The 13,230-nt window shown below is 42.8% G+C and overlaps 1 protein-coding gene across 8 annotated transcripts in view; it reads left to right on the top strand.

The window, feature by feature from the left end:
- LOC116957384 (X-linked retinitis pigmentosa GTPase regulator-like) overlaps positions 1-13,230 on the top strand; it is a 91,360-nt gene that overhangs the window by 29,995 nt on the left and 48,135 nt on the right. For all 8 annotated transcript variants that reach the window (XM_076055867.1, XM_076055870.1, XM_076055869.1 and 5 more), the window contains 2 exons: positions 2,239-2,397; positions 11,095-11,210. In XM_076055867.1, coding sequence (XP_075911982.1) covers positions 2,239-2,397; positions 11,095-11,210 — 275 coding nt within the window. The remainder of the gene's footprint in view (positions 1-2,238; positions 2,398-11,094; positions 11,211-13,230) is intronic.

Raw genomic sequence — 13,230 nt, 5'->3', positions numbered from 1 at the left:
ACCAGGTGCCAGTATCATGACCAACTCGGGCATTGAAGTCACCCAACATGATGACTCTATCCCGAGGGGCCACTTTAGCCAGCACCTGTGACAGGAGGTCATAGAAGGCATCTGACTCATCGGCTTTGCCTGCATCCCTCCACGGATGTTCATCTTCGGTGGGGGCATAAGTAACCACGACCACCATTCCTCGCCTCCGGTTGATGGGAAGGCGAGCCCAAAGTAGCCTGGGGCTTACAGCTTCCCACACCTCACCGCCACGCTCCCACGCCCCCTTCATTCTTTTATTCAAAAGAAGACCCACACCCTGTTGTTTGGCAGTCTGCTGCCCCGAGTAGAGGACTGTCCACCCCTCATGGTGGCAGGAGCCAGAGCCGGTCCACCGGACCTCCTGAATGCCGCATAGATCCAGGCGGTACCGGTCCAGCTCCCGACAGAGGAGTGGCAGCCTCTCCTCTGCAGTGAGCGTTCAAACATTCCACGTGGCCACCCGTAGTGGCGTTTCGTTGTTTCTGGAGGAGCCCCGAGGGTAGGTATTCAATCTCCTGGCTCCGCCAATTGGGGTTTGGCCAGGAGACGTCATAGACGCCTTGCCCCCCGGGGCCTCCGGCACAAGATTATTAGTTACATATTTCAGTTTAACTCGTGGTTTCGTGGTAATTAATTGAAGGTGGAGGGGTTACCAGCCCCTCGCACCCGTCCAGAGCCCCCGTTTAGCCCCTGTGGTGGACACATATGCCATGAGGGGAGGAGCCAATCAAAATTGGATCTCCCCCCACAGCACTGTCCACGACAGAGTTGCCCGTCCGGCACCGCGAGGAGGTAGGGGTTTTTTTTGCCGGACTACACACACACACACAGACACACACACACATACACACAGACACACACACACACACATACACACAGACACACACACACAGACACACACACAGACACACACAGACACACACACAGACACACACACACATACATACACACATACACACACAGACACACACACAGACACACACACAGACACACACACATACACACAGACACACACAGACACACACACAGACAACAACAACAACCGCCATTCGCCACTAAGTGGCGGTGACGTCACCACGACGCTTGTGCCAGGCTATGTGCACCCTGAGGCCACGTGAAGTGTCGAACGCCCGCTGGCAGGAGGTCACGGGGCAGACCCAGGTGCCACAGGTCGACTGACTGAGATGACTGGCTGATGCACCACCTGTGCCCCCTACTGTGCCAACCTGCTGTGCTTTAGCCACCCGGCGCTCCGCTCGCTGTTGTGAGCGTCGCTCCTCCGCCCTCCGTTGTTGTTGGAGGGCGACTGCCTCCAACTGCCCAGTAGCATCCTTCACGAGCCTCCTCCACAGAGGCCGATCTTGACACCGCTGGTACCAGTCATCGGCAAGTCCACTCAGCTCCACGTCCTCCTGTACCACATCACTCCATCTCTTCTCTAGCCCGTGCCGCGCCCGCTTAGCCCCCTCAATCCGGCCAAACAAAAGCTGTTTCGGCATGCGGTGGCTGGGCATGCGGGCTACATGACCCAGCCATCGCAGCCTTGCCTGCCGGAGGAGCTCACCGATGGGACCCTGCCCAGATCTTTCAAGGATTTGTGAGCTCCTCACACAATCCAGTCTGGTTAAACCCAGGATGGATCGTAGGCAGGCCAGCCTAAATGTTTCTAACCGGCGAAGATGTTCCATTAGGGGGGTCCACGTTTCGCAAGCGTAGAGAAGGGAGGGAATGACCGTGGCCGAGAAGACCTGAAGCTTAGTGCGGAGCGACAGACCAGGTAGCTTCCACACAGCGTTACGCAACCGATGAAAAGATATTGCCGCTCGACTGATTCGGAGTGAGACCTCTGCTGTTAAACTGGAGCCAGTCATAAGCACACTGCCCAGGTATGGGAAACTCTCCACTCTCTCCACAACTGCCCCATCACCGATTGGGAGTTGTGGGGGTGGAGTGTCCGATGGTACAAAATACCCAGGCAGGTGCTTAGTTTTGGTGGGGCTGATGGTAAGGCCCCACCTCTTAGTGGCACGCTCCAGTCTCAGCAGCAGCGTCTCCAACTCCTCCTCTGACTGAGCAGCTATTACCACACAGACACACACACATACACACACACATACATACACACATACACACACACACACATCTGTAACGTCTATGACCCCCTCTGTGCGTGACCCTTGAACCGTCCCGCCCCGCCGCCCCCCGTAGAGTCGGGGTCACTGTGGCTGTGGGGTCAAGGGTCACGGGGTCAGCTGGGCCTGGGGGCTGTCGTGACCTCCACGGCCGTGCCGACTCGCGCTGAGATTCCGTCTGGCGGTGAAGTCCACTCTGTGGGGACTGGAGCAGAGCACACGGCACTCATCACTGGTAAACTACTACGCTACATTATACACTACTACACTACATTATATACTATACACTACTACATTATACACTACTACACTACATTATATACTACATTATACACTACTACATTATACACTACTGCGTTATACACTACTACGTTATATACTACTACGTTATATACTACTACGTTATACACTATATACTACTACACTACATTATACACTACTACATTATACACTACTACGTTATATACTACTACACTACATTATATACTACTACATTATACACTACTACACTATACACTACTACATTATACCCTACTACATTATACACTACTACACTATACACTACTACATTATATACTACTACATTATGTACTACTACACTATACACTACTACACTACATTATACACTACTACACTACATTATACACTACTACATTATACACTACTACGTTATATACTACTACACTACATTATATACTACTACATTATGCACTACTACATTATATACTACTACACTACATTATACACTACTACATTATATACTACTACACTACATTATACACTACTACTCTACATTATATACTACATTATATACTATACACTACATTATACACTACTACATTATACACTACTACACTATACACTACTACATTATACACTACTACATTATACACTACTACGTTATACACTATACACTACTACACTACATTATACACTACTTCATTATATACTACTACACTACATTTAACACTGCACTACTATACACTATACTATACACTACTACACTGCATTATACACTACACTACTATACAATATACTTTACACTACTACACTACATTATACACTACACTATACACTACTACACTACTACATTATATACTACTACACTATATACTACTACACTACATTATACACTACTACACTACTGATGTTGTTGTTGTAGGTGATGTTGTAGTAGTTGTAGTAGTTGTTGTTGTTGTGGTAGTAGTTGTTGTAATAGTTGTTGTTGTTGTGGTAGTAGTTGTTGTAATAGTAGTTGTGGTGGTAGTTGTTGTTGTAGGTGATGTTGTAGGTGATGTTGTAGGTGATGTTGTTGTTGTGGTAGTAGTTGTTGTTGTAGGTGATGTTGTTGTGGTAGTAGTTGTTGTTGTAGGTGATGTTGTTGTTGTAGGTGATGTTGTTGTTGTGGTAGTAGTTGTTGTAGTAGTAGTTGTTGTAATAGTAGTTGTGGTAGTAGTTGTAGGTGATGTTGTTGTTGTGGTAGTAGTTGTTGTTGTAGGTGATGTTGTTGTTGTAGGTGATGTTGTTGTGGTAGTAGTTGTTGTGGTAGTAGTTGTAGTAGTTGTGGTAGTAGTTGTTGTTGTAGGAGTTGTTGTAGGTGATGTTGTTGTGGTAGTAGTTGTTGTAGGTGATGTTGTTGTAGGTGATGTTGTTGTGGTTGTAGGTGATGTTGTTGTTGTAGGTGATGTTGTTGTGGTTGTAGGTGATGTTGTTGTTGTAGGTGATGTAGCAGTAGTAGTAGTAGTTGTTGTTGTGGTAGTAGTTGTAGTAGTTGTTGTAGGTGATGTTGTTGTTGATGTTGTTGTTGTGGTAGTAGTTGTAGTAGTTGATGTTGTAGGTGATGTTGTTGTTGTGGTAGTAGTTGTTGTTGTGGTAGTAGTTGTTGATGTTGTTGTTGTGGTAGTTGTTGTTGTTGTTGATGTTGTTGTAGGTGATGTTGTGGTAGTAGTAGTTGATGTTGTTGATGTTGTTGTTGTAGGTGTTGTTGTTGTTGATGTTGTAGTTGTAGGTGTTGTTGTTGATGTTGTTGTGGTATTAGTTGTAGTAGTTGTGGTTGTTGTTGTGGTAGTTGTTGTTGATGTAGGTGATGTTGTTGTGGTAGTAGTAGTAGTAGTTGATGTTGTTGATGTTGATGTTGTTGTTGATGTTGTAGGTGATGTTGTTGTTGTTGTAGTAGTTGATGTTGTTGTTGATGTTGCAGGTGATGTTGTTGATGTTGTTGTTGCAGGTGATGTTGTTGATGTTGTTGTTGTAGTATTAGTTGATGTTGTTGTTGATGTTGTTGTTGATGTTGTTGTTGTAGTAGTTGTAGTAGTTGATGTTGTTGATGTTGTTGTTGTTGATGTTGTTGTAGTAGTAGTTGTTGTTGATGTTGTTGTTGTAGTAGTTGTTGTTGTGGTAGTAGTTGTTGAAGTTGTTGTTGTAGTAGATGTTGTTGTGGTAGTAGTAGTTGTAGTAGTTGTTGTAGTAGTAGTTGTTGTAATAGTAGTTGTGGTAGTAGTTGTAGGTGATGTTGTTGTGGTAGTAGTTGTTGTAGGTGATGTTGTTGTTGTAGGTGATGTTGTTGTTGATGTTGTTGTAGTAGTAGTTGTAGTAGATGTTGTTGTAGGTGATGTTGTTGTTGTGGTAGTAGTTGTTGATGTTGTTGTTGATGTTGTAGTAGTTGTTGTTGCTGATGTTGTTGATGTTGTTGGTGTTGTTGTAGCTGATGTTGTTGATGTTGTTGTTGTGGTAGTAGATGTTGTTGATGTTGTTGATGTTGTGGTAGTAGTTGATGTTGTTGTTGTGGTAGTAGTTGTTGATGTTGTTGTGGTAGTAGTAGTTGTAGTAGTAGTTGTTGATGTTGTAGTAGTTGTGGTAGTAGTTGTAGTTGATGTTGTTGTTGATGTTGTTGTAGTGGTTGTTGATGTTGTTGATGGAGTTGATGTTGTTGATGTTGTAGTAGTAGTTGTTGTAGTAGTTGATGTTGTTGTAGTAGTTTATGTTGTTGTTGATGATGTTGTTGATGTTGTTATTGATGTTGTTGATGATGTTGTTGATGATGTTGTAGTAGTTGTAGTAGTTGTTGTAGTAGTAGTTGTTGTGGTAGTAGTTGTTGTTGTTGTGGTAGTAGTAGTTGATGTTGTTGTAGTAGTAGTTGATGTTGTTGATGTTGTTTATGTTGTTGATGTTGTAGTTGATGTTGTTGTTGATGTCGTAGTTGATGTTGTTGATGTTGTTGTTGTGGTAGTAGTTGTAGTAGTTGTGGTAGTAGTTGTAGTTGATGTTGTTGTTGATGTTGTTGTTGTAGTAGTTGGTGATGTTGTTGTTGATGTTGTAGTTGACGATGTTGTTGTAGTAGTTGTTGTTGTTGATGTTGATGTTGTTGTTGATGTTGTTGTAGTTGTTGTAGTCGTTGTAGTAGTTGATGTTGTTGTTGATGTTGTAGTTGATGTTGTAGTTGATGATGTTGTTGTAGTAGTTGTTGTTATTGTTGATGTTGATGTTGTTGTTGATGTTGTTGTAGTTGTTGTAGTCGTTGTAGTAGTTGATGTTGTTGTTGATGTTGTTGTTGATGTTGTAGTTGATGATGTTGTTGATGTTGTAGTTGATGATGTTGTTGTAGTAGTTGTTGTTGTTGTTATTGTTGATGTTGTTGTTGTTGATGATGTTGTAGGTGATGTTGTTGATGTTGTTGTTGATGTTGTAGTTGTTGTTGATGTTGTTGATGTTGTTGTTGATGATGTTGTTGTTGATGATGTTGTTGATGTTGTTGATGTTGATGATGTTGTTATTGATGTTGTAGTTGATGTTGATGTTGTTGTTGATGTTGTAGTTGATGATGTTGTTGTAGTAGTTGTTGTTATTGTTGATGTTGTTGTAGTTGTTGTAGTCGTTGTAGTAGTTGATGTTGTTGTTGATGTTGTTGATGTTGTAGTTGATGATGTTGTTGTTGTTATTGTTGATGTTGTTGTTGTTGATGTTGTAGTTGATGTTGTTGTTGTTGTTGATGTTGTAGTTGATGTTGTTGTTGATGTTGTTATTGTTGATGTTGTTATTGTTGATGTTGATGTTGTAGTTGATGATGTTGTTGTAGTAGTTGTTGTTGTTATTGTTGATGTTGTTGTTGTTGATGTTGTAGTTGATGTTGTTGTTGTTGTTGTTATTGTTGATGTTGTAGTTGTTGTTGTTGATGCTGTTGTGTTAGTAGTAGTAGTAGTTGTTGTTGATGTTGTTGTTGATGGTGTTGTTGTTGTTGTTGTAGTAGTTGGTGATGTTGTTGTTGATGTTGTAGTTGATGATGTTGTTGTAGTTGGTGATGTTGTTGTTGATGTTGTAGTTGATGATGTTGTTGTAGTAGTTGTTGTTGTTATTGTTGATGTTGTAGTTGATGTTGTTGTTGATGTCGTAGTTGATGATGTTGTTGTAGTAGTTCTTGTTGTTATTGTTGATGTTGATGTTGTTGTTGATGATGTTGATGATGTTGTAGTAGTTGTTGTTATTGTTGATGTTGTTGTTGATGTTGTTGTTGTTGTTGATGTTGTAGTTGATGATGTTGTTGTAGTAGTTGTTGATGTTGTTGTTGATGCTGATGTTGTTGATGTTGTAGTAGTTGTTGATGTTGTTGTAGTAGTTGTTGATGTTGTAGTTGATGTTGATGTAGTTGTTGTAGTAGTAGTAGTTGTTGTAGTAGTAGTTGATGTTATTGTTGTAGTTGATGTTGTTGTAGTAGTTGTTGATGTAGTTGATTTCGATTTAAAGCTTTCGTGACTGCAATGATTCATCTTCTTTGGTTCTTTCGGTAAAGTCACGTAGAATGATAATAAAATAATAAATTGATAAAATAAAATAACACAATAATATTCTCACGACGTTTCGGCCACAACACAAGCGGCCTTCATCAGGTGAAGGGGGCGAGACTGTCTGGTAGGACAGCGCTGGAGTGAAAGAGCCACGTTCAGATACGGCCTTTAAGCTGTGTGAGAGGAACAAAGCGCCTTGACAAAGGAATTAGCATATAATTTAGCATTGAAATGGCTGAATGATTAGCTTGTGACTGGTCACAGAAATAGCTATGTTAAAAGTTCAAGCATACACACCCGCAGAGGCACCCATTGTTAAAGGAATTAGCATTGAATTTAGCATTGAAATAGCTAAGTTAAGGCATACACATCTTGACAATGGAATTAGCATAGAATTTAGCATTGAGATAGCTGAGTGATTAGCTTGTACCTGCTGCAGAAATAGAGCTTGTACCTGCTGTAGAAATAGCTACGTTAAAGTCAGAGCATACACATTCACCGAGGCCCTTAGTACAAATCAAACAGGAGACTTTAGCATTGAAATAACTAGGCGAATCCAGCATTGAAACAACTGAGTGATTAGCTAGTGACTGGTCACAGAAATGACTACACATCTGAGCTATTCACAGTACTATATAGTGAACCAATAAAAACTAAAATATAAATTTCCTTCATGTTATCAATAAACTCTATATTCTCCAATCAGCTAAGCTACCAACAATAAGTCGTTATATATCACAATGCTATATGGCGAAAAAATGGGTGGATTCTTACCCTCAAATTTCAGCACCACGGATAGCTACGGGCCCCGTTCAGACGGACGAGTTCGTCCATGGTCGGAACAGAGGAGGGGGAGAGAGACAGCTGCGAGGCCCTAGTATGCTCCATGTTGTAAAACTATACCATTAACCGTGGTGTGAGAGGTATTAAGAGGAAATGCTGGCGAAAGAGCTGCGGTCTGAAGGTCATCGTAAAAATACAATTAATTAAGAACAGAAATGATTTAAAACATCTTTCCAGTGGTTACTAAGCCTGAATCCATCTTCTCGGTTGAAATTGTCTCTGTGCTTGTATATGTGAATGGCCTCATGAACGAATCTCTCATGGTAGCCGGTTGGTTTGCAAAGAACCTCCGTCTTGGAGAAGTCAATGTCATGTGAGCCCACTGAATTATAACAGTGATCTGCCACGGCAGAGGAGTTCGTCCTACCGTGTTTCAAGTCTGCTTTGTGTTCGCGGATGCGGTCCGAGATATGTCTTTTGGTTTCTCCAATGTAGCTACTACCACAGAGGCACTTTAGTTTGTAAACGCCCGGGTACTGTATGTCTGGAACAGCATCTTTTACAGATGGAACTAAATCACGGATTTTATGTACTGTGTTGAATCGGACCTGGATCTTGTGTTTGTTCAGGATTTTGGAGATCTTTTTAGTGACCCCTGCAATGTAGGGTAAGGTGATGGTTTTGAGTGGCTCCACAAGAGGATCCTTCTTCATGACTGGAGTGATGGCTTTGCGGATTGTGTAGTCGGAGTAGCCATTAGCCCTGAGAGCCTGGTGTACGTGCTTGAGTTCACTGGTAATGTGTTCCTGGTCGGAAATGCATTGGGCTCTATGGTATAGAGTCTTGATGAGGGAGTTCTTCTGGGATGGATGGTGGTGGGAATCCGGTTTCAAGTAAGCATCTGTATGGGTAGCTTTCCTGTAGACAGAGTGGCTCATTGAACCATCATGTCTTCTTTTAATTAAGACATCCAAAAAGGGTAGTTTGCCATCTTTTTCGACCTCCATGGTAAATCTGATGGCTGGGTGTATGGAATTGATGTGGTCGCGGAATTGGTCTAGAGCAGGCTGGCCATGTGGCCAGATGACAAAGGTGTCATCAATGTACCTCTTCCATAAGGTCGGGCGTAGAGTGGCAGTCTGGATGGCGTCAGTTTCAAATTTTTCCATGAATACGTTGGCTACAACCGGAGATAGGGGGGAGCCCATTGGGGTGCCCTCAGTTTGTTTGTAGAAAGTTCCATTCCAGGTGAAGTAAGTGTTGGTTAAGCAATGTCTCACCAGGGGGGGTACATCAGTATGCAGTCCTTGATGAACCAGGTCTTCAATGATAGCGATGGTGTCAGGTACCGGGACTTTGGTGAACAAGGACACCACATCAAAACTGACAAGCAGGTCGTTTGGGGACAGGGAAATGCCTTTTTTCCAGTGAAAAACCACCTCTGCGGTACTAAATTCTACTCACCTGGTATCGACAATCAAAGGCATTTCCCTGTCCCCAAACGACCTGCTTGTCAGTTACCATAGAGCCCAATGCATTTCCGACCAGGAACACATTACCAGTGAACTCAAGCACGTACACCAGGCTCTCAGGGCTAATGGCTACTCCGACTACACAATCCGCAAAGCCATCACTCCAGTCATGAAGAAGGATCCTCTTGTGGAGCCACTCAAAACCATCACCTTACCCTACATTGCAGGGGTCACTAAAAAGATCTCCAAAATCCTGAACAAACACAAGATCCAGGTCCGATTCAACACAGTACATAAAATCCGTGATTTAGTTCCATCTGTAAAAGATGCTGTTCCAGACATACAGTACCCGGGCGTTTACAAACTAAAGTGCCTCTGTGGTAGTAGCTACATTGGAGAAACCAAAAGACATATCTCGGACCGCATCCGCGAACACAAAGCAGACTTGAAACACGGTAGGACGAACTCCTCTGCCGTGGCAGATCACTGTTATAATTCAGTGGGCTCACATGACATTGACTTCTCCAAGACGGAGGTTCTTTGCAAACCAACCGGTTACCATGAGAGATTCGTTCATGAGGCCATTCACATATACAAGCACAGAGACAATTTCAACCGAGAAGATGGATTCAGGCTTAGTAACCACTGGAAAGATGTTTTAAATCATTTCTGTTCTTAATTAATTGTATTTTTACGATGACCTTCAGACCGCAGCTCTTTCGCCAGCATTTCCTCTTAATACCTCTCACACCACGGTTAATGGTATAGTTTTACAACATGGAGCATACTAGGGCCTCGCAGCTGTCTCTCTCCCCCTCCTCTGTTCCGACCATGGACGAACTCGTCCGTCTGAACGGGGCCCGTAGCTATCCGTGGTGCTGAAATTTGAGGGTAAGAATCCACCCATTTTTTCGCCATATAGCATTGTGATATATAACGACTTATTGTTGGTAGCTTAGCTGATTGGAGAATATAGAGTTTATTGATAACATGAAGGAAATTTATATTTTAGTTTTTATTGGTTCACTATATAGTACTGTGAATAGCTCAGATGTGTAGTCATTTCTGTGACCAGTCACTAGCTAATCACTCAGTTGTTTCAATGCTGGATTCGCCTAGTTATTTCAATGCTAAAGTCTCCTGTTTGATTTGTACTAAGGGCCTCGGTGAATGTGTATGCTCTGACTTTAACGTAGCTATTTCTACAGCAGGTACAAGCTCTATTTCTGCAGCAGGTACAAGCTAATCACTCAGCTATCTCAATGCTAAATTCTATGCTAATTCCATTGTCAAGATGTGTATGCCTTAACTTAGCTATTTCAATGCTAAATTCAATGCTAATTCCTTTAACAATGGGTGCCTCTGCGGGTGTGTATGCTTGAACTTTTAACATAGCTATTTCTGTGACCAGTCACAAGCTAATCATTCAGCCATTTCAATGCTAAATTATATGCTAATTCCTTTGTCAAGGCGCTTTGTTCCTCTCACACAGCTTAAAGGCCGTATCTGAACGTGGCTCTTTCACTCCAGCGCTGTCCTACCAGACAGTCTCGCCCCCTTCACCTGATGAAGGCCGCTTGTGTTGTGGCCGAAACGTCGTGAGAATATTATTGTGTTATTTTATTTTATCAATTTATTATTTTATTATCATTCTACGTGACTTTACCGAAAGAACCAAAGAAGATGTAGTTGATGTTGTTGTTGTTGATGATGATGATGTTGTAGTAGTTGTTGTTATTGTTGATGTTGTAGTTGTTGTTGATGTTGATGTTGTTGTTATTGTTGATGTTGTTGTTGATGATGATGATGATGTTGTAGTAGTAGTTGTTGTTATTGTTGATGTTGTTGTTGATGTTGTTGTTATTGTTGATATTGTTGTTGTTGTTGATGCTGCAGGTGACGAGCGGCTGCTGCTGTTTGGCTCTGGCCGCTGCGGCCGTCCGGGACTCCGAGACTCCTTGAACCACTTCAGGGCTCAGCCACCTCACGGCGCACCCACACACGCACGTACTGTACGTACTGTACACACCGTGCATACTGTATGTACTGTACACACTTGTATGTGTCGTGCACGCACTGTACGTGCACTGTATACACTGTACACCACTTCAGGGCTCAGCCACCGCACGGGGGAACCCCAACACGCACGTACTGTATGTACTGTACACACTGTACACACACTGTATACACACTGTACACACACTACACACACACGGTACACACTACACTACACACACTACACTACACACACACTACACACACTACACTACACACACTACACACACACACTACACACACTACACACACACTACACACACACTACACTACACACTAGACATACACACACACTACACACACACACTACACACACACTACACACTACACACACACTACACACACTACACTACACACATACTACACTCACACTACACACACTACACACACTACACTACACATACTACACTCACACTACACACACTACACACACTACACTACACACATACTACACACACACTACACTACACACACTACACACACACACTACACACATACTACACACACACTACACTACACACACTACACACACACTACACACCACACACTACACTACACACACTACACTACACACACTACACACACACTACACACACACTACACACACACTACACACCACACACTACACACACTACACTACACACACTACACTACACATACTACACACACTACACACACACACTACACACACACACACTACACACACAGTACACACACACTACACACACACACACTACACACACACTACACACACTACACTACACACACACTACACACACTACACACACTACACTACACACACTACACACACACACACGGTACACACACACCACACACACTACACACACACTACACCACACACACACACTACACACACTACACACACACTACACACACACTACACACACACTACACACACTACACACACACTACACACACACACTACACACACTACACACACACACTACACACACTACACTACATACACTACACACACTACACACACACTACACACACTACACTACACACACACTACACACACTACACTACACACACACTACACACACTACACTACACACACTACACTACACACACTACACACACACTACACACACACACTACACACACACTACACACACTACACTACACACACTACACTACACACACTACAATACACACACTACACACACACACTACACACTACACTACACACACACACTACACACACACACTACACACACTACACACACACACTACACACACACTACACTCGACTGATTCGGAGTGAGACCTCTGCTGTCAAACCAGAGCCGGTCATGAGCACACTGCCCCAGGTATTTAGGGAAACGCTCCACTATCTTCACAACTACCCCTATCACCGATTGTGAGTTGTGGTGGTGGTGGTGGTGGCGGAGTGTCCGATGGTACAAAACACCCAGGCAGGTGCCAAGTTTTGCTGGGGCTGATGGCAAGGCCCCCACCTCTCGGTGGCAAGCTCCAGTCTCAGCGGCATAGTTTCCGCAAGTCTTTTCACGTATTTGTTATAGCCCGCACAGTGGGTAATTCGGTTCTCTGAATCTCGTGTGACCGCAACAAGCCGTAAAAAAAAAACACCACCAAAAAAATAAACGAGAACAAGAAAACTATCTTGAAGTGACTGTGTGCACGTGCGAACAGAAAATCCCCCGGGGGAAGGAAAAACCCCCATCGAAATATTCCATCGAAATAATATTCCATCGAAATATTCCATCGAAATATTCCATCGAAATATTCCTCGAAATATTCCATCGAAATATTCCATCGAAATATTCCATCAAAATATTTCTCCAAATATTCCATCAAAAGATTCCTCGAAATATTCCTCGAAATATTCCATCGAAATATTCCATCGAAATATTCCATCGAAATAATAGTCCATCGAAATAATATTCCATCGAAATATTCCATCGAAATATTCTTCGAAATAGTCCTCGAAAT

The sequence above is a fragment of the Petromyzon marinus genome, chromosome 73, assembly GCF_048934315.1.
Source record: "Petromyzon marinus isolate PM22_M1 ecotype Great Lakes invasive population chromosome 73, UKy_Petmar_22M1.pri1.0, whole genome shotgun sequence".
Classification (NCBI taxonomy): Eukaryota; Metazoa; Chordata; class Hyperoartia; order Petromyzontiformes; family Petromyzontidae; genus Petromyzon; species Petromyzon marinus.
The sequence above is the reverse complement of the archived record's forward strand: the minus strand, read 5'-3'. Positions and strand labels throughout refer to the sequence as shown.